At 40.2% G+C, this 23,636-nt stretch overlaps 1 protein-coding gene across 21 annotated transcripts in view; it reads left to right on the top strand.

The window, feature by feature from the left end:
* The window catches only part of SETD5 (SET domain containing 5), a 79,571-nt gene extending 57,330 nt beyond the window's left edge, over positions 1-22,241 (top strand). For 16 of the 21 annotated variants that reach the window (XM_042979462.1, XM_042979464.1, XM_042979465.1 and 13 more), the window contains 8 exons: positions 1,176-1,305; positions 10,533-10,777; positions 13,974-14,030; positions 15,929-16,399; positions 19,080-19,378; positions 20,237-20,370; positions 20,928-21,016; positions 21,395-22,241. In XM_042979462.1, the coding sequence (XP_042835396.1) occupies positions 1,176-1,305; positions 10,533-10,777; positions 13,974-14,030; positions 15,929-16,399; positions 19,080-19,378; positions 20,237-20,370; positions 20,928-21,016; positions 21,395-22,000 (2,031 nt within the window). In that variant the 3' untranslated portion in view covers positions 22,001-22,241. Of the gene's footprint in view, positions 1-1,175; positions 1,306-10,532; positions 10,778-13,973; positions 14,031-15,928; positions 16,400-19,079; positions 19,379-20,236; positions 20,371-20,927; positions 21,017-21,099 lie in introns of all 21 variants that reach the window. The other 5 variants (XM_042979472.1, XM_042979475.1, XM_007075513.3 and 2 more) reach the window with 2 other exon arrangements.
* Positions 22,242-23,636: the final 1,395 nt, after the last annotated feature.

Genomic DNA, 23,636 nt, shown 5'->3' on the forward strand with positions numbered 1-23,636 from the left:
TTATATGCTTATTCACTCTTAACTGCCTTGTGTTTAGTTTTATTTTTGCTTTCATTTGGTAGACCACAAAGCCATTTATTTACACGATGTAAAATTTTCCTTGGTAAAATATTCCTCGCATTATTTCCTAAGAAATGATTATTTCCTAAGTTTCTAAGAGGGTGAATCTATTTGCCCTCTTTGGTGAAGAGAATATTTACTTACCTGTAATACTTGTTCTCTGAAGGTGTAAAATTATAATCACCTTTGCTCTTCCTATTTGGGGGAGGGTCTAATTCAGAAATTGATGTTTATCAAAATTCGATCTGTCTTATGTCAGGGCAGGAGAGCCACAGAGTGGTGAGCAACCTACAACTGTGTATCTTAAGAGAACACAATTACAGGTAAGAAATTTTCTCTCTTCCCCAGGATGAATAATCTTATTATCCTAATCTTTGCAGGCTCACTTTTCTGACCTGAATTTATATCTCATCATTGTAGTTCCAGTATTTGCTACAAAAAATGTGACTGATTAGGAGCTCTTTTTGACTTTTTCCCCTTTTTGGTTTCTACAGAAGTTCATTTGTTCTGGTGATTTGCATTATTCTTCCATAAGTTAACCAAAGTACTTGATAGGGGAAAAAAAAACTCACAGGTTATTCCGTCTAAGAGTAGATCTTTTGGAAGTATTTTGTACCTATACAGAAGAGCTGTTTATTCTCATCAAGTCTTCCTGTGAAGCTTTTCTATTACCTCTTCAGACATCCCCAGCACAGGGTAGACAACTCTTAAAAGATCTTTTATCTTCTTTCTAGGCACTTATTTTATGTACAGGTTTTATAATATATGATCAGAGTCTCTCTTAAATGAAAGCTAAGATTTCTTGATGTCTTCCCATTTACCCCATCCTAAGCAATATGAAAAGTTGAATAATCATTTTTTATTGGTTTTTGGTGTTTTGATGGGATCTCATTATGTGTAATCCAGATTTTCTCACTTTTGCCCCATAAAAGGATTGTTGGGGCAATATTCTAATATGCTGAAACACAAAAAATACTTGACTCTGGAATTGAATGTGTGTTGGAGTGCATCTCTCACCAGTTGATGTGGAATGATCTGGTTAATGTATTTAAAATAGCTTTACTAAATAGTTCTGAATGATTATTGATAATTCCCTGGTTCTTCTCCTATTACAGCGCTGGATAAAGCAAGCCTTGGAAGAAGGGATGACTCAAACGTCATCTGTACCCCAAGAGACTAGAACTCAGCACCTATACCAAAGTAACGAGAATAGTAACTCTTCTAGTATCTGCAAAGACAATGCAGGTACGTATCTCAAACCTTCCTGAATATGTAAGCAATGATTATTTCTGGTCCACATAAAAAAATTCAGTTTGATTACTTGAAAAGTTTGATACCCCAAAAAAAAAAAAAAAAAAGGCATTGTTATCTAAATAGTTACTTTACATCTGTCTTTACAGAGGAAGAGAGAGATCTCAAGTCAGGGAACAGTTTTCCCGTGCCGACAAAGAAGGAACTAGACAGTGTACAGATAACAGCAGAAATGGTTATAAAAAGGTTAGATACATTTAAAGTAGTAAGTTTAGGAATCTATATCCATATTTATAAGAGGAGAAATAAGCAAGAAAGATGTGGGACGCTGTTCAGGAAAAGAATAAAAATACAGATGGGTTGAAGGAGATGAATGAAGTAAATGAGAAATTGTTACAACTTTATTGTTTTCTAAAGGGCTTCCACAGTTAGTGTAAAATTTTTGAGGAGACATGGCTTTGAATCAAATGTAAAGTCCTTGTGAGTTTTTAAATTAGAAGGTCTTAAAAAATCATCAGGTCCATTGGTTTTCAAAGTAACTCTTGCAGGGTAATTTTAATTGAATTGCAACTGAAATCACTGGTGCCTGAACTTGTGATACTAACTTATTTTGGGACAGTCTTTACCAAAGTTTCTCCTGCCAGTTTCAGCCCAGTTGAAAAGTTCTCTGTGATTTCCGTAAGTTTATCTCTAAATCAATTTTGTGAATATTATGTAATAAAAAAAAAAACCAAGATAAATTATATGCTAAAGGTCATGTAAGACTACAGTTAATGTGACACAATGTTTCAGATTTTCATAAAAACTACTTCACTGTTTCTCTTCATTGACTTGCTGAATAAATATGAACTTGAATTAAATAGGTTTATACTAGTAGTATCGGCTTTATGTTAAAATTCTGCATAATATTTGGGAAAAAAGTAGGCTACTAAAAAATACTTTTTCAAATTATTAATTTAGTTAATTGTTCTCTCTAGATTGGCTTATACTTTACAAGTTTTCACATGTGTGACCCCAGGATAATGAAATCCCAGTGTAAACCATGTGCAAGATAAATGATACTATGTTCTTAAAGTATTTTACTCTTATCCTACGTGGTAGACTAGGGAGATTTACTCAAACCAGATTAATATAAAGAAATGGTGAGGGGTGCCTGGGTGGCCCAGTTGGTTAAGCATCCGACTCTGGCTCAGGTCGTGATCTCATAGTTCGTGGGTTTGAGCCCCATGTCAGGCTCTGCTGACCCCTCAGCCTGGAACCTGCTTCAGATCCTGTGTTTCTCTCTCTCTCTCTCTCTCTCTCTCTCTCTCTCTCTCTCCCTCCCTCCCTCCCTCCCTCTCTCCCTCCCCCGCTCACACTCTGTCTCTTTCTCTCTCAAAAATAAACATTAAAAAAAAAATTTTAATGCTAATATGAGCTTTCCATCAATCTTATCAACTTATTGGCAGTTTATACAGTATAGTGAAAGTACAACTTAAATCTTGTATTTAGTATACATACATATGCACATTTGCGTTTGTGTGTCTGTATCTGAGGTTGGGAAAGGGACATTGTATAGCAGCCTGTGTCCTGACTAGCAAAGACTCATAGGCAGAGTGTCTTTGTTACTCTGTGTCCTTGTTGGAATGGAATTAGGACTGTTAGTCACCAACCTTTATTGAATTTTTGCTCTCATCTTTAGCAGTAAGAAACATTCAGAGGACACACCTTGCCCTTAAGGAACAATATAAGCAAAAGAAGAATTTTTAATTAAAACCAAATAATAGTCAAATGAACGACTTGGTATATTGCTGCAAGATAATGTAAATCCTAAGGGATTGTTTTGTTTTGTTTTGTTTTAAAGACCAAGGAGATGTTAAGAAAGGGAAGTAGACTGGTAGAGTAAAAAGAATTCAACTGAATTTGAGGACCAGCTGTACCCTTTACATGATGTTGAGCAAGTTACTAAGCATCTCTGAGCCTCCTCTGTGAAATGGGAATAGTAATACCTGCTTTATAGAGGTTATATGAGATTAATAAGTTAAATAATGTGTGCACAGTGTTTGGTGTGGTATCATACCCATAGTAGGAATTATTACTAACATTGTTTTACACAAAATGCTCTTTCTTGTTGAGTATTTATGGAGTATTTGCAGAAATTAGTTATGAAGATATATCAAAGATTCTAAGTTCCTAAAAAGCTAAAGGTATATAGAAATAAAAAATAAAACTGCTCTTCGGGAAAGAGAGGGCATAATGTTCATTGTTTGCAAGTAATGTAGATATGTACCTAGGAAAGTCTAACCAGTGGAAAAACCTAGAATTGAGTTTCTTAAAATCACTGGATAGAAGGTACATAGGCAAAAACTAATAGCATTTATATACAAAGGAAATGAAGAAGATTTTTTCGTTCTCAAACTTAACTAAGAACCTGCTTAGGGATAACCTTACCGGGACATGTAAAGTAAACCATTACTGAGAAATATGTTTAAAGTCTTCAGGAAATGAAGATAAAGTCTTTTATTCCTTCATGGAAAGAATAAATAAAATTAATACCTCCTCCCTCCCATCCCCCCCCCCCCCCCCCAGCTTTGTATAGTTCCTGTCAAACTAGCTTGGTTTTAGAATTTGGTGAAATGAAGTTTATCTAAACATGAAAAGAAGAAAAACATTGAAAAAGAATAATGACAATGCAGTGCTGTCCCTAGAAATACAAAACTAGTTTGTTATATGAAGCTGGAAGCTAGTAATTAAATTAGTACAATGCTGGTGCCCAAATGATGGGGGTGTGTGTATGTGTAGGGAATAGCCAGAAACAAAATTTGGTAAATTATTCTGGAATTTTTACTTACTTGGAGTATTGAAAAGAATTAAATCGTTGCCAAAGCAAATTCTTGGCACATTCAAGTACTTTTTGTGAAGGTCAAACTTGAATAAAGTTTCTGGGTCTATATTGTCTCTGAGATAATAGAGGGCAGTATATTGAGAGAAAGGATTTGCAATAAAAATGACAGGAGAGTGGCACCTGGGTGGCTCAGTCAGTTGAGCATCCAACTTTGACTCAGGCCATGATCTTGTGGTTCATGAGTTCGGGCCCCATGTTGTCCATGCTGCTCTCAGTGCAGAGCCCACTTCTGATCGTCTGTCTGTTCCCCTCTCTGTCCCTCCCCTGCTTGTACTCTCTCTCTCAAAAGTAAACAAACATTAAAAAAAAAAGACAGGAGAGTAGTATCCCTACCAGCAATTTGGTAAGGTTTAGCATATGCATAAAAATACCAATACTCCGGGGCACCTGGCTGGGTCAGTCGCTGGAGCATGCAACTCTTGATCTTGGGGTCATGAGTTCCAGCCCCATGTTGGGGGTAGAGATGACTGAAGTAACCTTAAAAAAATAATAATAATAGGGCGCCTCAGTGGCTCAGTCATTTAAGTGACTCGGTTTCACCTCAGGTCATGATCTCACGGTTTCATGAGTTTGAGCCCCACATTGGGCTCTGTGCTCACAGTGGGAAACTTGCTTGGGATTCTCTGTCTCCCTCTCTCTCTGCCCCTCCCCTACTCACACGGTCTCTGTGTCTATCAAAATAAATAAATAAAATACTAATACTTCTTAACCTACTAGTTCTTCTGGGTATCTGTTCTACAGAAATAAACATAGGCCCAAAGTTTTATACAAAGGTACTAGTCATAGAATTAGTAATAACTGCAAAAATATAGAGGATGAAAACAAGCTGGATTTCAAGCAGTAAAGGAGTGGTATAATTTATTTGCTATGTGTACATACTTTTGGTAGAAACACTATACAGTATTATTAAATTTTTCACCCTTGATTCATTTTCTCAAACTAAGCCCCCCAAAACAGCATCTTACTACTTTTGTGAATTACATTTCAGTGATCTGAATCTTCGATCTGTAAGAATGTCAAAAGAAAAGGGGTGCTTAGGTGGCTAAGTCAGTTGAGCATCCGACTCTTGATTTCAGATCAGGTCATAGTCTCAGGGTTTTGGGATTGAGCCCTGTGTCGGACTCCATGCTGAGTGTGGAGCCTGCTTGTGATTCTCTCCCTCTACCCTTCTCTCTCGCTCGCTCTCAAATTAAAAAAAAACAGAAGAAGAAGAAGGGGTGCCTGGGTGGCTCAGTTGATTAAGCATCTGACTTCGGCTCAGGTCATGATCTCACAGTTCATGAGTTCTAGCCCCATGTTGGACTCTCTGATGACAGCTTGGAGGCTGGAGCCCGCTTCCAGTTCTGGGTCTCCCTCTCTTTCTGCCTCTTCCCCACTTGTGTTCTCTCTCTCTCCAGAATAAACATTTTTTAAAAATTAAAAAAAATATATCAAAAGAAAAGTATATTATGACCAAGTGAAATTTCTTCTAGGAATGTAAGGATGGTTCAGTATTTGAAAAATTATTCATATAATTAATTTATTAGCAGGCTAAATGGAAGACGGGGAGTAATAGCACAGTAAATATGAATTTAATGATAAATCTAATAAAATACCTATGATTTTTTTTACATCTATCTGAAAAACAGTTGCCATTTATGCTTCATGTAAAAACGACATTAAACCTTAAAAAATGCATTATCAAGTACACCAAAACTAATATAACACTGTATACTAAATGAAACTTCAATTAAAAATAAATTTTAAAAATGGGTTTTCAAATTATTCCACTTGCCATTATTATTTAACAGTGTCTAGAACTATTAGCCAATGTGATTGCCAAAAACAAAAAAATCTGAAATAAAAGCATGGGTAAAGAGGATGTGTGTGTTACCAATGTGTGCAAATAATACGCTTTATCTCCCTAGAAAAGCCAAATGAGGTAACTGAAACACTGGTAGAGATCAGTAGGGTAGCTGGGTACAAAAGTATATAGACATTTTTAAGAATAACGTGTAGATAATAACATACAGGGAGACGTGTAATGCACAGTTGTAGCAAAAAAATAGAGAACATTGGAGAGTAACATTAATTAGAAATGTGACAGATCTATATATGAAGAGGGATAAATGAAGGCATGAGTAACTGAAGGATGGTGCCATGGTGTTGAGTGAGAATTCTTCCTTAGTTACTCATGAGTTTAATACAATACCAATCAAAATTTTGGCTTTTTGGCGGCAGGGGGAACGTAGTGTTAGCATGATGGATGATTTCAACAGTTCACTGGCAAAAACAAGTATGCTAGAAAAGCCAAAGTATTTTGGAGAGGTAGAGTAGAATAACTAGAATTGCCCAAGCAGTTTTACTAAAACAGATGTCAGTACTGATGCCATTTAGACAGCAGGTATACAGAACTAAACTGAGGGGCACCTGGGTGGCTCAGTTAGTTAAGCATCTGACTTTGACTCAGGTCATGATCTCACAGTCATGGGGAGTTCAACCCCACATCAAGCTCTCTGCTGTCAGCACAGAACTCGCTTCAAATCCTCTGTCTCCCTCTCTCTCTCTGCTCCTCCCCCACTAGCCCGAGCTCGCGCTGTCACTCTCTCTGTCAACAAAAACTTTAAAAAAATATTTAAAAGAACAGAACTCGGACGTCTGGGTGGCTCATTTGGTTAAGCGTCAAACTTCAGCTTAAGTCATAATCTCAGGGCTATGTTAGTTCAAGCCCTGCATCCAGTTCTGTGCTGACAGCTCAAAGCCTGGAGCCTGCTTCAGGTTCTGTCTGTCTGTCTGTCTCTCTCTCTCTCTCTCTGCCCCACTCCATTCACACTCTGTCTCTCTCTCTCTCTCTCAAAAATAAATAAGCATTAAAAAAAGTTTTTTGGGGGGGCACCTGGGTGGTTCAGTTGGTTAGGCGACTGACTTCAGCTCAGGTCGTGATCTCACAGTCTGTGAGTTTGAACCCTGCGTCAGGCTCTGTGCTGACAGCTCGGAGCCTGGAGCCTGCTTCGGATTCTGTGTCTCCCTCCCTCTCTGCCCCTTCCCTGCTCATGCTCTGTCTCTCTCTCTCTCTCTCAAAAATAAATAAAAACATTTTAAAAAAAAAGTTTAAAAAAAAGATTTTTTTTTTAAAAAAGAACTAAACCCAGTTTATGTAAAAATCTAATAAGATGTCATATTTCAAATCAGTGGAGAAATTATAATTCTATAATTATTAAAGATTTTGGAAGAATGTGCTGTTTTGACATGTGAAAAGGATAATCACTACCTTCTGAAGTACGTTTTATTTGAGTTAAATTTAAAAATTAAGGAGATAAAGGGAAAATAGGCCAGTATTCTTTATAGTCTTGAGGTAGTGGGCAGAAGAAACATTCATGATGTCAGAGGCAGAAAATAAAGGAAATGATTTATACATTTGAATTAAAATGTAGCACATTGTATAACCAAAAAAAACCTAGTAAAATTAAAAGACAGATAGCAAACTGGGAAAATACAACATTTTTGACAAAGGATCAACATTCTTTTTTATGAAGCCCTTAGAAATGAACAAGGGGCGTCTTCAGTGGCTTAGTCTGTTGAGCACCTGACTGGGTAAGGTCATGCTCTCATAGTTCTTAATTTCGAGCCCTGCATCAGGCTCATTGCTGTCAGCTCTGAGCCCACTTCGAATCCTCGTTTCCCCCCCCCCCCCGACTCCTCTCTTCCAAATAAAAAAATAATAAATTTAAAAAATACATTAATGAAGAACAAGATCAACACCCCGTAGAAAACAGGATACAGGACATGAGTAGACAATTCACACCGGAATAAATATAAAGCTGTTGAGCCTATGGAAAGATGCTTTTGGTTTAACAATCCTGCATCTAGCCATTCACCCTAAATACTAGACAGGTGCATAAATATCTAAGAGAAAGATTACTGGTCACTGAGGCATATTTATAATAGCAAAAAAGTGCACATACTTCACATTGGTTAATTTTGATGATATGAATGCCATACAGCCACTGAAAACTAAATTGTAGATTTCCGTTGTCATGGAAAGAGTTTTACCGTGTGTTCCTGAGTGAGCACTGATATGTAGACAAGAGTTTAAGGCCATGCCAAGAAAAAGGTCTAGCTGAACATGCACCAGGATATTAGTGCATTCATTTGTGGGTATGATTTCAATTTGTGTGTGTTTAAATATGTGGTGGTTTTTTTTATATAATTTTGCAAAGTATTTGAGTAAAGATAAAAACTATACAAGGTGGATAGGTTTAACCACATAAAATTTAAAAGCTATGTATGTATAGAAAAAACAGTAAAACTTGAAAAAAATTGTAAATATAGTATTGGTAGAAAAAAGACAAACGACTGCTGGCAGATACCAGGTCTATTTTGAATATGATACCGTTATAAGAACTCAGTTTTATATGAAGGGCCTGTAAGTTGATTTGGAAGGGAAAGGGAAGGGTTCAGCTGTACTTTCTAACTCTTCTAGAGTGAGCTTCATTACTTACGTAATTCCCTTTAGTAGTTAATATTGGGCTTAGCAGTATAGCAGTCTTTTTATATCAATCTTTAAAAAAATTCACTGTTTGACTCTTAAAGTGCATTAAAAAGTGTTCTAAACATGTCATGAATCACATGTTTGTTTGTTTTTTATACCTAGGCACTTTTCAGAGGAGAAAAATAAGAAAGAAAACTTACAGTTTCTGGAACACAAGAAAAATACGAATATACTTCCAATCTAGGAAAATAAAAAAATTTCACATATCAGGAGAAAAAGCATCTCCAGTATATTTTGCATTTATTCTTCCTTCTCCATTTCCACATCTGTTACCCTAGTTCAGTACCTCATAACCCTGTCAACTTCTCCATTAACTCCAAATAGTTTCCCAGTGTCCAGTCTCATCCTAACCATTGCTGCCAGAGTAATCTTCCTGAAGCATAGCTCTGTATCATGACCTACTGTCCCAAAACTTGTCCTTGAAGGTCTGGGATAAATGCTACTCTTTCCACTAAGCCCTGGGGATATAATTTAACCTAGTCATTAAGAATGTAAATGGAACTAAATTACCTAGTCTTTATCTCTCTGCACATCAGATTCCTCATCTTTAAAATGAGAGTGATGATAATAGTGCTGGATTTAGAGTTGTTCAAATTAAATGTTAGAATTCACATAAAGCACATAGTATAGTACCTGGTATTTAATATTTAACATGTAATAAGCACTTAAAAGCATAATTATTTTTTACAAACACAAAGCAGTATGATTACATCTGTCAGGATTCTTAAAATATTAAACGTGTTTTATGTATGTTTTCCCATCCTTACAAATTTGTAAATTCTTTTAAATGGAATATATGATGACCTCCCCTCACATACCTAATTCAGTGGTTTCCATATAGTAGGTATTAAGTAAATAGATATTTTTTTATTGTAAATTTAAAAGGTAGATATTTTTCTCTGAGAAGGTGAGATAGGTGCTTTGACCCTTGTGGTCATTAAAATACATAGTGTAGTAGATCCAAGAAGTATAGGAAGTGTAGGGTGTTCAGTCAGAAAATGGATCAGCCTTGTATTTGAAAATGATTGGGGAGAAGCTTTTGTGAAAATAATTTCCTATTTTGAAGCACTCTAAAACTAGGGGCTAGATACAGGCCAGGCAATCATAGGTGACTAGCTTTTCCTGCTAAAGCAGAACATTGTAGAAAGAGTTGCTGAAGGGCACCTGGGTGGCTCAGTCAGTTGAGCGTCTGACTTCGGCTCAGGTCATGATCTCGCAGTCTGTGAGTTCGAGCCCCGCGTCGGGCTCTGTGCTGGCAGCTCAGAGCCTGGAGCCTACTTCAGATTCTGTGTCTCCCTCTCTCTCTGTCCCTCTCCCGCTCATGCTCTGTCTCTGTGTGTCAAAAATAAATAAAACAAAAAATTTAAAAAAAAAAAAAAGTTGCTGAAAATGGCAAAAATACACAAGAGAAGATAAAAGGAGCATGGAATTAACATTCTAGAAGCTTGTGCTGGTGACATGGCAATTAAGTAGAGGGTGATTTTAACAAAGTGACATCAATTTGAGATTTCTGGAAACTCAAAGTAAAATATTAAAGTTTATATTTTCCACTGTAAGAGATTAAATTTGTTCTAGGGCCCAGTCATTAGATTCATCTGGTGATTGGGAGATAGAGAATTTTGAGAATTACTTTAATTGTGGCAATTAAAGAGTTCTTTGGGCTTTTGGTTTGATTGCAGGAGGTGACAGTGGGATGAGGCAGAAGAGGAGTTAAGAGCCATTGTGGGCTAGAGATTAATGGCTTTACTACAGAGCCTCCCTTTAAGCTGTGGTTGCAATCTCTCATCCAAGCTTTGTATTTCACAGACTTGTTGAGCCCATTAAAGAAATGGAAGTCTCGCTATCTGATGGAGCAGAATGTCACCAAGTTACTGCGGCCTCTTTCTCCAGTCACACCACCCCCTCCCAATTCAGGCTCAAAGAGCCCCCAGCTGACCACACCTGGCCCATCTCACCCAGAAGAGGAGTGTCGAAATGGATACAGCCTCATGTTCTCACCAATCACGTCTCTTACTACTGCTAGTCGCTGCAATACTCCTCTGCAGTTTGAGGTGATTTGGGTTTGGTTGTTGGGAGTGCTGAATATGAAAATTACCATTTGCCCCTCCTCATTTCAAGTATAATATTCCAAATGTGTCTTGATCGTGTTCCTGCCAGTCTTGGCAAGAGAACAGGAACCCTCAGGGTCAATGTGACCTGTTACCTGGTAGCCTCTCATCTTGGCAGTCCTCATACTTCGCTCAAAAGGAATAGTTCTACCATGGATGACATTCATCTGTTTTTGCATGCAATCAATCTATCATTCTCCGTAACTGCAGGTAGTAAGCATGCTACATCTCCATCTTTGTCTTTGGTCTGTACTTTGGTTTTAAAATAGGTCTCTAGCTGCATAATAACCACTAAGGATACCAGCCTGAGAGCCCAGATTATACTGATTGATTGTGTCTTTCTTTCTAGGCCTTTAAATCAGTGAGTTGTTTTTCCCTATTGTTTTGTATTCTTGTTGTGGCCTCTGTGAACAGAGATTTGAAAAGCTTTGAGATATGGTTTGTGGCAAATGAGTTTTTTTCCTACTCTAAGTTACTTTCCCTTCTTGTTACAGTGTGTTAGGAATGAAAAGTAGAAAGAGGCTAACAACATACGTTCATAATGAGACAGATTTGTTACATTCACCCTCTGGTTTAAGTTAGAAATATATATCTTAGCTGTTTGAAAAAGTTAATTGTCAATCACATTCATGTTCAAGTGTGGGTGACAGCAGGTCTACTGAGTAGAAAGAATCCTTGTGTATTAAAAAACTTTATCTATTGCATGTTGCTTTCCTTTGAAATTAACTAAACAGACACTGTCTCTTCCTTTTTCTTAGAAAACACTGTTGTCATCACTAAACACTCAGCTCTGCCCCTAGCTTGTAACTTCTCCAGATGTGTTCTTTGATGAATGTGTTCTTTGATGAAGGTGAATGCTCTAACCAATCCCTTCTTCCCTATTCAGCCTTTATGAGAGCATGGAGATTAAAAATACCTGGACTTCTGAATAGCTAACTCAGAAAGAGATAGCTAGCAACCTTGAAAGCAAGAGGAACCTATTTCTATACCTGAAGTAGACTGTATCACTTGGGAGCAGACCTCTTTGGCAGGAGTGGGGGGGAGGGGAAGAGGCAGGGAGAACCTTCTTGGTTACATTTGGTTTCTAGAGAAGTTACTCTACCAAATTTCCTGTGGCATTCTTTTCTGCCATACATTAAAGCAGCTGATTTAGGCCTTACTAACTTTACTTGGTCTAATTGTGATTGATTTTTCAGTTAACAAATTGAGTTTGATAGTAAAATTTCATAGGAGGCTGTTCACCCTGGAGGGCAGCAAATTATAGGCTAGGATTTCTTACTTTATCAGTGCAGGTTTTATTATAATTTAAAAGGTGAAATTACAGAAATTAGAAGGTACGTTGCCTTCTAGGACAGTTAAATTTAGCTCTCAGTACATTTCCCCTGATCCCTTGTGTTTTGGATAACTGAAACAATATGGAAATGTAAGGTGTTTTTATTTTATAAAAAAAAATCAAACATCAAAGATTTTTATGAGGGGCACCTGGGTGGCTCAGTCGGTTAAGTGTCCAACTCTTGGTTTCAGCTCAGGTCATGATCTCACAGTTAGTGAGATCAAGCCCCACATCAGGCTCTGTGCTGGTAGCACAGAGCCTGCTTGGTTTTCTCTCTCTCCCTTTTTCTGCCCCTGCCCCACTTACACTCACGTGCGTGCGCTCACTCTCTCTCTCTCTCAAAATAAAAAAATAAATTTATTTTTAAAAAGTCCAGTGCCTGTTTTCACTGTTTTAATCTTGTGATTTAACTAACGAAATTCAGCCTTTCTTGTCAATAAAACAAACTACCATCCTGACCATTCTTATCATCATTCTAACTGCCATGCCCTTTCCTATATTCTAGTATAGGAAGCCTTATTTCCATGCAAGACTGTGACACAGAGGAAATACCAATAAGGTGTCACAGGTAAAGATCAGCTTGGTTGGGGAAGAATATTTTTGAAAGGAAAAATAAAAATCATTCCAGTGAGAAATGTCTCCAGTGCTAAGGGAAGGAGTTGAGGAGACGTGTAAGAGGAGAACAAGATCATGAGGGAGGGAGAACCATTAAGGAAAAGCAGTAAAAGCAGCTTTGGCAGGACAGGCTTAATTAGCCCCCACTTTCCACCAGCCCCTCCTTTTCCTTCCTGGCTTAGTGTCCACCTCACACATAGTACCCAGCCCACCAAATAAAATCAACAGCCTCTTTTCACCTCCCATGGGATAGGTCTGCTACCCAGGACATAGTTGTCCAAAGTCTACAGCATTAGGAACCTTCCCCTTCCCTTCCCTTACCCCTGGCACTCTGAATCCTTGTCACAACTACCACCATCATTCTGTCTGCATTTTACCGTTCAGATCTGCCATCAGAGTTCACTGTCCAGTTCCTGTTTGATACGGGAGTGCTGCCTCAGGTGAAAGCTCTCAGGGGAACCCTGTTTAGGATGCAGGAACTTGAAATGTACACCTCTGCTTTTTATTCCCTCTCTGTTGCCAAAAGTACCAGGGATTTTAACATCAGAGAACATCGTTAGGGGTGTTCAGATCAAATTAGATTATGCCAAGAACCATCTAGCCTATCAGCTAAATTGCATTCTATCTCCTGTAACTCATTCAAGAGGAGCTGGCCATCTCCCTAGCCCTGTCAGCCCAGCATGCTAAGCAGTTTCCCTGGACAGTGGTGGGCAAGCACGAACCACAAGGAGAATGAAGAAATGTGACTTTTTCATAAAGGGGTGTGGGGTAAAGGAAAAAGGTTCCCTTGAGGCATAATAAGTGGTAGGGTGCCCATCAGTAATAAATACTGTAGGTTGCTCAACTCTAATCCAATGTAGGACGAAATTTCAAATGAAATTGTAGGGTACAGTTTCACCAATCTAAATTTTTTCTGTTAACCTGCTTAAGATGTTTACTTCTAGCATGAAATATTATAACCAATTTAAATGCTTTCGAAGATCCCAGGAAGCATTTTTAATGAGTCATTCTGTTCATTGCAATGAATTCTACAGTTAAACCTTTCCCCTGTGCATTCTTTTCCCTCCCCCTGCCCCCCGCAAAAAGTTGTGGCTAACCATCTATGCTTGCTTTTACTTTATTTTTTGGTTTGTTTTGTTTTGCTTCTTGACTTCGAGTAGATGAATAACAAGATGCTTTTCCCTCCTCTAGAACATATCCTCCCCTGAGAGTTCCCCTGCGAATAGGCCCGAGTCCCTGTCACCCGAGGTAGTTATCACACCATCTCAATCACACTTGGAGGCTGAGAGTGAGTGTGCATGAGTGTGTGGGAGGGCTGGGGGGGAGGTCCTAGTGAATGGGGTGATAGGCTGAAGGGCGACCAGCCAGTTGATGTAAGTTGAATGAACTTCCATGTGTGACTGTGATCACTCAGAACTTTCAATGTAGATGGAGGAAAATGAAGGGGGGTGTGTGTGTGTGTGTGTGTGTGTCTGTGTGTGTGTGTGGTGGGATTTGCTCTTGTTTGGGGGAGGGGTGACTGAAGAGTTCTTTTAAAGTATAGACTCTAGAAGTCAAGTTTAAAGCAAGCTGAAGATATGGTATGAGCCTTGGCAAAGATAGCAACAAGTAAGGTGTGTTTGTTAAATAAGGAAAGTTGAAATCGAAAGTTGGTAGGAGCTATCTTTTGATATTTATTATCTTGGGCTGTTGAAGGAGCTATTTATACTGGAAAAGTTAGACAGTGATTTATGTCTTATTCCAGGATTAATCTTACAGCTCTGTTTAACTGGATGTTTTGGGCTTGGGTTGATAGATTGAGCAGCTTCTTTCGAAAGGGAGTCCTGCTCCCGGCTTTCTACATTTTCTTTATAGCTCCTTACTGGGTATACAAGGAAACTAAGTCAGCCCATGGCTTCTGTGACACAGGCCTTCCTTCTGTAGTAGTTGAGATGTGGTTGCCATAAAAAGTGGTATCTCAGGATATCCAATTGAGTGCTTTTCTCAGAAACCCTACTGCTATGGAGTTGTTAAATTTAGGTTTTAGTGCTGGAGATTTTTAACTATTCTAAGATTTGGACAACTGTAGGAATGATTAGCTCTGTTAATCTACATAGAGTCAATTTCCTCTTGAAGAGAAAACTGTAGTCTCTCATAACCTTTCAGAAATTAACTGTTAACTCTGGCCCCTTCCCACTTAAAAAATTGTGCTAAATTTAGTGATAGTTGATAAAATTCTGAATCAGGATTTTACAGACCAATATGAAACTGAAAAATGTTGTATTCTAGTGTACTAGAGGTTTTCTGGATGTTTTTTACACTGTTTTGTGAGGAAATCCTGGTGTGACATTTGAATTTCTGGTACCATTCTTTCTAGAGAGAATTAGTAAGAGTTGACCTAGAGGTGGGAAATCTTGGTATTGGGAAGTAATGATAACCAAATAGTAGATACAGCTTATTTTTTATAAAATTCAGCATTTTGGATGCTCTGCAGTGGTGGGCATTAGTGATCTTGTGGTATGTGGACATATATTAGAGGATAAAGAATTGAGTAGCCAGAACATTTTATGAGAAGCATACATGCTTAATAGTGAAAGTGAGCAAAGAACTGGTTGGTTGATGTCTTTAACTAGTTCCATTCTCCTTTACTGAACCAGTAACTTAAAATCCTTGACTTTCTGTCTACTTACTACTTTCTTTCCCTTTTTCCCTCCTCCCACCTTCCATCAATATTAAATACAAATGAATAACACCAAAAGCCAGTTATCTTTAAGACCCCAGTCTCACCTCTGGAGCATACATGGGGCTCAGGTAAATCCGTGATTATACTTCCAGCACCTTAATGTAATACACGGTGACTCAGCAGACCTGATGAAAGGCTAAACAGGCAAAATAGTCACATTTGGCCAATTATTTAATTCTGATTTTCCCAGGATTCTCATCCAGAAAGACTTTAAGGCAATTTGTGAAAGGCCGGCATTCTGTAGTAATCTGGCCTGGGTATACTGTTGATTCCTGGAACTTTTACAGATGTTAATGGCTTTCTCCCTTGTACTTCCATCCCTCTTACCTCTCACCTGTGCCCTTCTCGCTTCCCTTCTTTTCTGCCCTTTGACTTTTTCCTTCCCCCTCCTCCTCCATGTCTCTGTTGATTTTTATTCTTTCAGCTTTGTCACCGAAAAGATGTGGACTTGACAAAAGTAGGCTACCTTGACTCCAACACTAACAGCTGTGCTGACAGACCTTCCCTGATCAACTCAGGTCCTTCTGACCTGGCTCCTCATCCCTCTGTCGGGCCCCCCTCTGAGACTGGCTTTCCAAGCAGGAGTGGAGATGGACATCAGACCCTTGTGAGGAACTCGGACCAGGCATTTCGGACAGAGTTTAATTTAATGTACGCCTACTCCCCATTGAACGCTATGCCTCGAGCAGATGGATTATATCGAGGATCTCCCCTAGTAGGGGATAGGAAGCCTTTACATTTGGATGGGGGATATTGTTCCCCTGCAGAAGGGTTTCCCAGCAGATACGAACATGGCTTTATGAAAGACCTCTCTCGTGGATCCATGTCACCTGGTGGTGAAAGGGCTTGCGAAGGAGTCCCATCTGCCCCCCAGAACCCACCGCAGAGGAAAAAGGTAAGTGTTCCACCTTATATAGGCCCTTTTGAAGAACATTAACTGAGTGATTCAGTAGATGTTAACTGAGTTGACACTGTTAAGCACCATTCTTAGTGTGAGGAAAACGGAGACATAAGATGTGATCTCTGCCATGTTCAGTGAAAGACAGGATCGGGGTGTGTGTGTGTAAGACAAGACTGTTTCAATATGATTTGATCATTGTTGCAAATATTCAGCAGATTTTAAATGTCTGCCATGTATGTACTGTTATACATGCTGTGCAATCAAAGGATAGAGCAGTGAGGAGCGCCTGGGTGCCTCAGTTGGTTAAGTGTCCGACTTCAGCTCAGGTCGTGATCTCACGGTTCGTGGGTTCGAGCCCCTCATTGGGCTCTGTGCTGACAGTTTAGAACCTGGAGCCTGCTTCAGATTCTGTGTTTCTCTCTCTACCCCTCCCCTGCTTGTGCTCTGTCTCTCTCTCAAAAATAAATAAACATTAAAAATTCTAAAAAGAAAAAAAAAAAAAACAGTGAAAAAGAATAATGCTAATTTCTTGTATTATTTAGCACTTACCATGTTTTAGGCACTGTTAAGTTCTTTTATGCATTAAATCTTCACAGTAATCCTGTAAGTTGGGTAATTTCCCATTTTGCAGATGAGGAAACTAAGGCAAATTCAGTGACTTGCCCATGGTCACATAGGTAGCGAATGAAAGAGCCAGGACACTGCCCAGGTCTGTCTGATTCCAGATTGCATGCTCTTATTGCCACTGTGCTATATTTCCTCCTAAGTTCTGCCCTAATGGAGCTTAAAGCAAGTGAGACTGAGGTTGGCAGATAATTATGTTAATAAGTAATTCATTACAGTGGCAGTGGATGCTCCAAAAGAGTTGTTCAGATGTGATGAGAACATCTTAGCCACGACATGGCCTAGTGAGAACAAACAAGAGGCTCCTAGCCATTTTGAGAGGTGGAGTGAGAGGTGACAGGTCACACGCTGATTTAGCTGATCTCAGTAAGTAGGAAGCAATCTGCCAACAAATGTGGGTGAGGATGTTATGGAAGAGAGAGCAGAATACGTAGCTGTGGGACACTCCGTTGTGTGGGCAGCAGGCATACAATGTGGTTGTAACAATTACATGCTGCTGTAGTATCTGGTGAAAGGTGGGCAGGGTCAGGAGTGGAGAATGAGAGACTGTGGAACAGGGCCAGGCCATAGACTGCTGGCTAACAGGTTGAGACTTGACTTATAAGTAATGCCTGTTCAAGAAATTACAAAGCCCCAAATGTGGTTTTTGTCAGTGGATTTCATCTAGGGGCATTTGGAAATGCATGGGAGTATTTTGGGTTGTCAAGGCAACTTCCATTTATTGTGCAGCGCTAGAGATGTTAAATGTTCTGTGTGTGACAGTCTCACACAGTTGCAGAATATCTTTAGTAGTCTTGTTGAAATGTAGCCTAGTGGCTTCTTACATTTGCATTTCCATGAAATACATTACCAGAATTTATAATTATTAGTTACTTTCCAAGATTGTGTATAGAAAATCCATGCGCAAGATGGTACTGCTTTGCATTTTTGTTACATTTTACATTTAAACAGAAAATGAGAGCCTTGAGGGACTTAGAAGGCAGAAATACTGGCAGATAATTTGGGAAAAGAATAGCAGTGGGTTTTAGAAGACTGTTGCTTGAAGAGCATTGACCATCAGGAGCAAAAGTTTGCAATATCTTTGTGTTTCTGGTTTCTTGATTTGAAACCATGATTTATTTGAGAAATGTTGAGCACCTACTATCAGTCAGGTTCTGTGCCAGACAGAACCTGGCACAGGTTTTGTTTAAAGACAAAACGCCAGAAAAGTTTGGTCTTTGCCCTCTTAGAACTTAGAATTTAGTGAAGGAACTGTCAGGACACTGTAATAGGTTGACACCTGGTGTAGGCAATGTGATGTAACAGTAAAAAGGAGAGGTATAGTGGGCAGGCCAGGGAGGAAGGCTCTGTATTGGCAATCAAGAGAATGAGGCAGAGTTAGGGAGAAGTTTCCAAGTGTACGTTTCCTAGACTAGCTTGCTAAAATATAAACTGCAAATCATTCTTTGTCTTTTAACACTAATTTCCCTATGTGTAAGAGAGAAACAGTAATAAATCCCTGCGTGTATCCTGAAAATTTGAATACATCTTAGAACCCTGAAACATTGGCTTTTTCTTCTGTTGTTTTTCTTTTCTCTTCTCTCTTTTTTTTTTTTTTTAAACAACTGACTCTAGGAATTCCTAGGGGTTAGGGAAGAGCTGTCAGATGACCTGGAAGGCTTTTTCAAACTTCACAAGCTCCCAACTCCTTTTTCCCTTTTCTAGATGTTATCATTGTTGCAAACAGCTGATCCCATACTTCTGCTACTAGGTAACTGTGATCTCACAGTTCTCTGAAGGCAGAAGAAAGGTTGAGGTCTGCTGGCGAACACCGTTCTTCAAAAATGTCATCTCCTAGTGTATTTTCTTCTCCTTACCAGTTTCTGACTGATTTAAATATGTATGTAGTTGTGTTCAGACACCTCACACCTGAAAAAAGTGTTGCTAGTGTTAGTGCCTGATTTGTTTGCAAGGCTGGCTAGTGGTTTATGAGGTTTCCATCTTCTTCCCCCATTGCTGCTGATCCACTAATGATGTCTAGCTAGAGTCCTCTTCCTTCTTTCCCTCCCAGGTATCCCTGTTGGAGTACCGCAAACGGAAACAAGAAGCCAAGGAGAATTCTGCCAGTGGGGGAGGTGACTCTGCACAGAGCAAAAATAAGTCTGCAGGAGCTGGGCAAGGCAGCAGTAACTCACTTTCTGATACTGGTGCCCATGGTGTGCAGGGATCCTCATCCCGAACCCCATCTTCCCCTCACAAAAAATTCTCCCCATCTCATTCCTCTATGTCCCATATGGAGGCGGTAAGCCCATCAGATTCCAGAGGCACTTCATCTCACTGCAGACCTCAAGAGAATATCAGCAGTAGGTGGTAAGTTTATGTTTGATGATGAAATAATTAAATTCAAGAAGGAAGTATACATCCAGAGTTATTCCCAGTTTTACCTAAAATATATGGGAACACTTATCTGAGAAAGGCGGCCAGCAGTGCCATCTGTGCTGTTTCAGCTGATTTAATAGTATCAGCCACAACCCCATCCCCACCCCCAGCCCCATCCCCCTCAGCTTTACAGAAGAAAAGAATTGCCACCGAACCTGCAGAACGACACTTTGGACGGCATATAGTTATGGACACAGATGAGTTATTTTATTTGCTGGGCACTAACACTGCCTCTTGTATTTTTTCATTTCATATGAAAGGTAAGTCAGGAGTTCAGCTCAGTTCCACTTAAATTAACAACACAAGTCTCAGTTGCACCCAGCCCGCATATACATAAAGATCAGACCTATTCTGAAAGGACTAGTCTGGTTTAGGGGAGACCACAAATAGATAAGTAACACTATAAGTAAGTGAAGAATAAACAGCATGTACCTAGAATAGAGAATGAGGCTGTTCTCAGGGATCTTGAACTGAAGCATGGAAGTCTGGGAAAGAAGAGACCTGGCTCAAATGAGTAATGTTTAAAAATCTATGGAGCACTTATTAAACTATGTGCCAGTCATGACTTCACAGAAAAAATTTAGCATTTCAAAATGGCGGTTAAAAGAAGCAGACATCTTTAAATCCACTTTTTCCATAGTATAAGACAGAAAAACACCTTGTTTTAAATTGGTCCTGAAGAAAATAATATCTAAAAGGCATTAGACAGCCTTTATGAGAGCTTCATTTGTTCCATACTCTTGACTCTGAAGTTCTGTGGCACTAACTTGCACCTGGTTTCCTTCACAGGATGGTTCCCACGTCAGTGGAACGACTCCGAGAAGGAGGGAGCATCCCCAAGGTCCTCCGAAGCAGTGTGAGGGTGGCCCAAAAAGGAGAGCCTTCTCCCACATGGGAGAGTAACATCACAGAGAAAGACTCAGGTGAGCCCATGGCCTTCTGCTGCCAGCCAAGTTTAGGGACACGTGAGACAGGTTCTACACAGTTCTCACCAAATGCTGGGATGAGGTGAGTCTGTTTCTTACACAGTTGGGCTCCACTGTATGGAAGGTGCCAGGTCAGTCTTGATTCTATTCTTCTGGGCTGTAGTATTATTAAGATCTAGCACTGCATGTGCACTCTTACTCTCTCTAGACTCTCTCTCTCTCTCTCTCTCTCTCTCTCTCTCTCTCTCTCTCTCTCTCTGTCTTTCTGTTTCTGCCGTATTTTTTCCCAAGGGATACCTTTCTGTAACTCTTCTCTCCAAAGGCCTGAAAATCCACTGTGATGAAGGATGAAGAGAAAGGAGACAGGAATCCGATCAGACATTTAAAACATAGCCCATAATTAACCACTTCTTTTGCCCTTCTGGCCTGATGCACTCACCTGATTTGTCAGAAAGAAAGCAGCATGGGTTGGTGATGACATTGGTGATTTGAATGAACAATGACTATTTCTCACTTATTCTAGGAACCCAAGTTGATTTTGTATTATCTTCCAGACCCTGCAGATGGAGAAGGCCCAGAGACACTGAGCTCAGCACTCTCTAAAGGAGCAGCCGTTTACAGCCCTTCCAGATACAGCTACCAGGTGAGACGAGAAATTGCTCATCTCTGGGCATAGGAGTGTGTTCTGGGTTCCAAATATTTTGTGATCCTGGCCATCCTTTGCAGTTGAGATGCCGTCTTTGCATATAGTTTCAGCAGCCTTGGAAATAAGTCATCATCTGCTCACCTTCAGGTAATAAATCATGCCAGAAAAATAAATAAAGTGATCAGAGACAGCCATTTTACTGTCTTTGGTATCCTAAAAAGAACAAATGGTTAAGAAGATGAAGAAGATGAAGAAGGAGAAGTAGAAGAAGAAGAAGAAGAAGAAAAAGTAGGGTATTTTAAATATTCACAAGCCTAAATGGCTTAAATAGGGACTTTTTCACCTCCTTATGCTTTTCCTCCCGACTCTTTCTAGCTCCTGCAGTGTGATAGTCCACGGACAGAATCACAAAGCCTCCTTCAGCAGAGTTCCTCCCCCTTTAGAGGACATCCCACCCAATCTCCAGGATACAGTTATCGAACTACTGCACTGAGACCTGGAAACCCCCCCTCTCACGGTTCTTCAGAATCCTCCCTCTCTTCTACGTCCTATTCCAGCCCCGCCCACCCTGTATCCACAGACTCGTTGGCCCCATTTACGGGGACACCAGGGTATTATAGCAGCCAGCCACATTCTGGAAACAGCACTGGCAGCACTCTTCCAAGGAGGAGCTGCCCTTCTAGTGCTGCTAGCCCTACCCCACAGGGCCCCTCAGACTCGCCGACCTCAGACTCGGTCTCCCAGTCCAGCACAGGAACTCTGAGTTCCACCTCCTTCCCTCAGAACTCTAGGTCGTCATTGCCATCAGACTTACGGACTATCAGTCTGCCCAGTGGGCAGTCCGCTGCCTACCAGGCCTCCAGGGTATCTGCGGTTTCCAATTCACAGCACTACCCACACCGTGGGAGTGGGGGTGTGCACCAGTACCGACTCCAGCCACTGCAAGGCTCAGGAGTCAAGACTCAGACAGGACTTTCCTAGGGCTTCTGGATTTGGGCAAACAGAACTGAATGAGCCCATAGCTGCTTCCTTCCAGCTGCCTCTGGAACCTAGGCCGAGCATATTGCTGGGGAAGAGGGTACAAGGTGCCAGAGGACTGGGTCTGGTCGACAAGAAACGAGACTTGTGGTCGCGACTGGCTCTGGCCTTGGAGAAAGATGTAAATCTTGTCTGAAGCAGAGACTATAAAGAAGTTTCTCCCTGCTGTTAAGGGTACATTGTTGACAAGCAAATGGTGTTCCGGTTAGTAACGGTTCTAAGTGCAATGAGTCGTGTTGAAGCCTCTGTCTCCCGTCCTTGCCTGTAGCCTGTAGTCACTTGTGCAGTGGGGACATCTTTTTACACACACACACACACACACACACACCCAAAAAAGTTTTCTTTTCAGAGGAAAAAAATGAAAAGAGCCAATCTCTAAGCCCCAAGCCATCTGAGTAATCAGTAGGGTTTTTATGCACTTAAGAAGAAAGGTAGGTATGTAAATTTTCACCCTGTGACAGACAACCATTCCAAAAGCAGGTATCTGGCCAAGATGTGTCCACCAAGAATACTCCCTACCTTTGTCTTAAAATCACCAAGAAATATAGGCAGGGATAGCAAAGCTTGGAATGTGCTCTGGCTGAGGGGTGCCTGGCTCTCTGAAGAAGAGCTCCTGGTCAACTCGATTCAGGAGCAGGTGATTGTCTGAGCCCCCAGCTGTTCCCATACCACTCCCCTCCCCAAGCTGTCTCACAGCTCAGTAACCCAGAAAGTAAGTAGACAAAAGAGGAATAAGTGAGATGGGCCAATTGCATTGCTACTTATCAGCTGTTGGCAATAAATTTGATTGGTAAGGATCCCAAGTGCTTTGGGACTTCTTTGAATTTTATTTTCTCTACTCCCTGTTAATCAGGAGTTGACGATCCCACGAGTAGGACCGCCTCCATGATTAGGGAGCACGCACTTGTGACTGCAGGGTAAGAGTGGAAAGAGATGTTTGTGGAGTGGCACCGACAGGACTGTGATTGTGTGGGGCATGTCCCACATTTCTTTGGGGGATGCTTATTTGAGAGTGGCCCAGGTGAGAGAGTTATAAAGCCACCCACACACCTAACACTGTTCTGGATGAGAGACGCGAGCAGACTGGCTTCTCCCCATCAGTGCATTGTGCCTGCTGTACACCCCTGGAGGAGCCCTGGAGCCTGCCCAGGTGGGGTACACAATCTTTTTAAAATTCCATACGGTTGCCAGCTTATTTCTTTCACTTGTTTACTGTAATATCCGGCGTGTTTTTATTTATCTAATTTTGTATTCAGTTATAACCATGGTAGGGGTAGCAAATATATGACAGGTGTAATCCCTGGTGCTGCAGTGGACCTTACTTCTTTTCTTTTGGACAAGATAATACTGTGAGTCTCCTTCCTTCCAGTTTGTTTTCTCCTCCTTTTTTCCCCCAGCCTCTTGCATCCCCTTCTTTCCTACCCTCTCTTACAACTATCATATGCACAGTCTTCTCTCTTTGTGTGTGACTGTTACAAAATTTCACTTTTTCAAAATTGAAATCAGGTGTTTGCTCAAATGAGGGGAGATTTCTTTTTTTTAATGCTGAGACCTCAGCAGAATACTTTTCTTTTTGTTG

The sequence above is a fragment of the Panthera tigris genome, chromosome A2 (assembly GCF_018350195.1).
Source record: "Panthera tigris isolate Pti1 chromosome A2, P.tigris_Pti1_mat1.1, whole genome shotgun sequence".
Classification (NCBI taxonomy): Eukaryota; Metazoa; Chordata; class Mammalia; order Carnivora; family Felidae; genus Panthera; species Panthera tigris.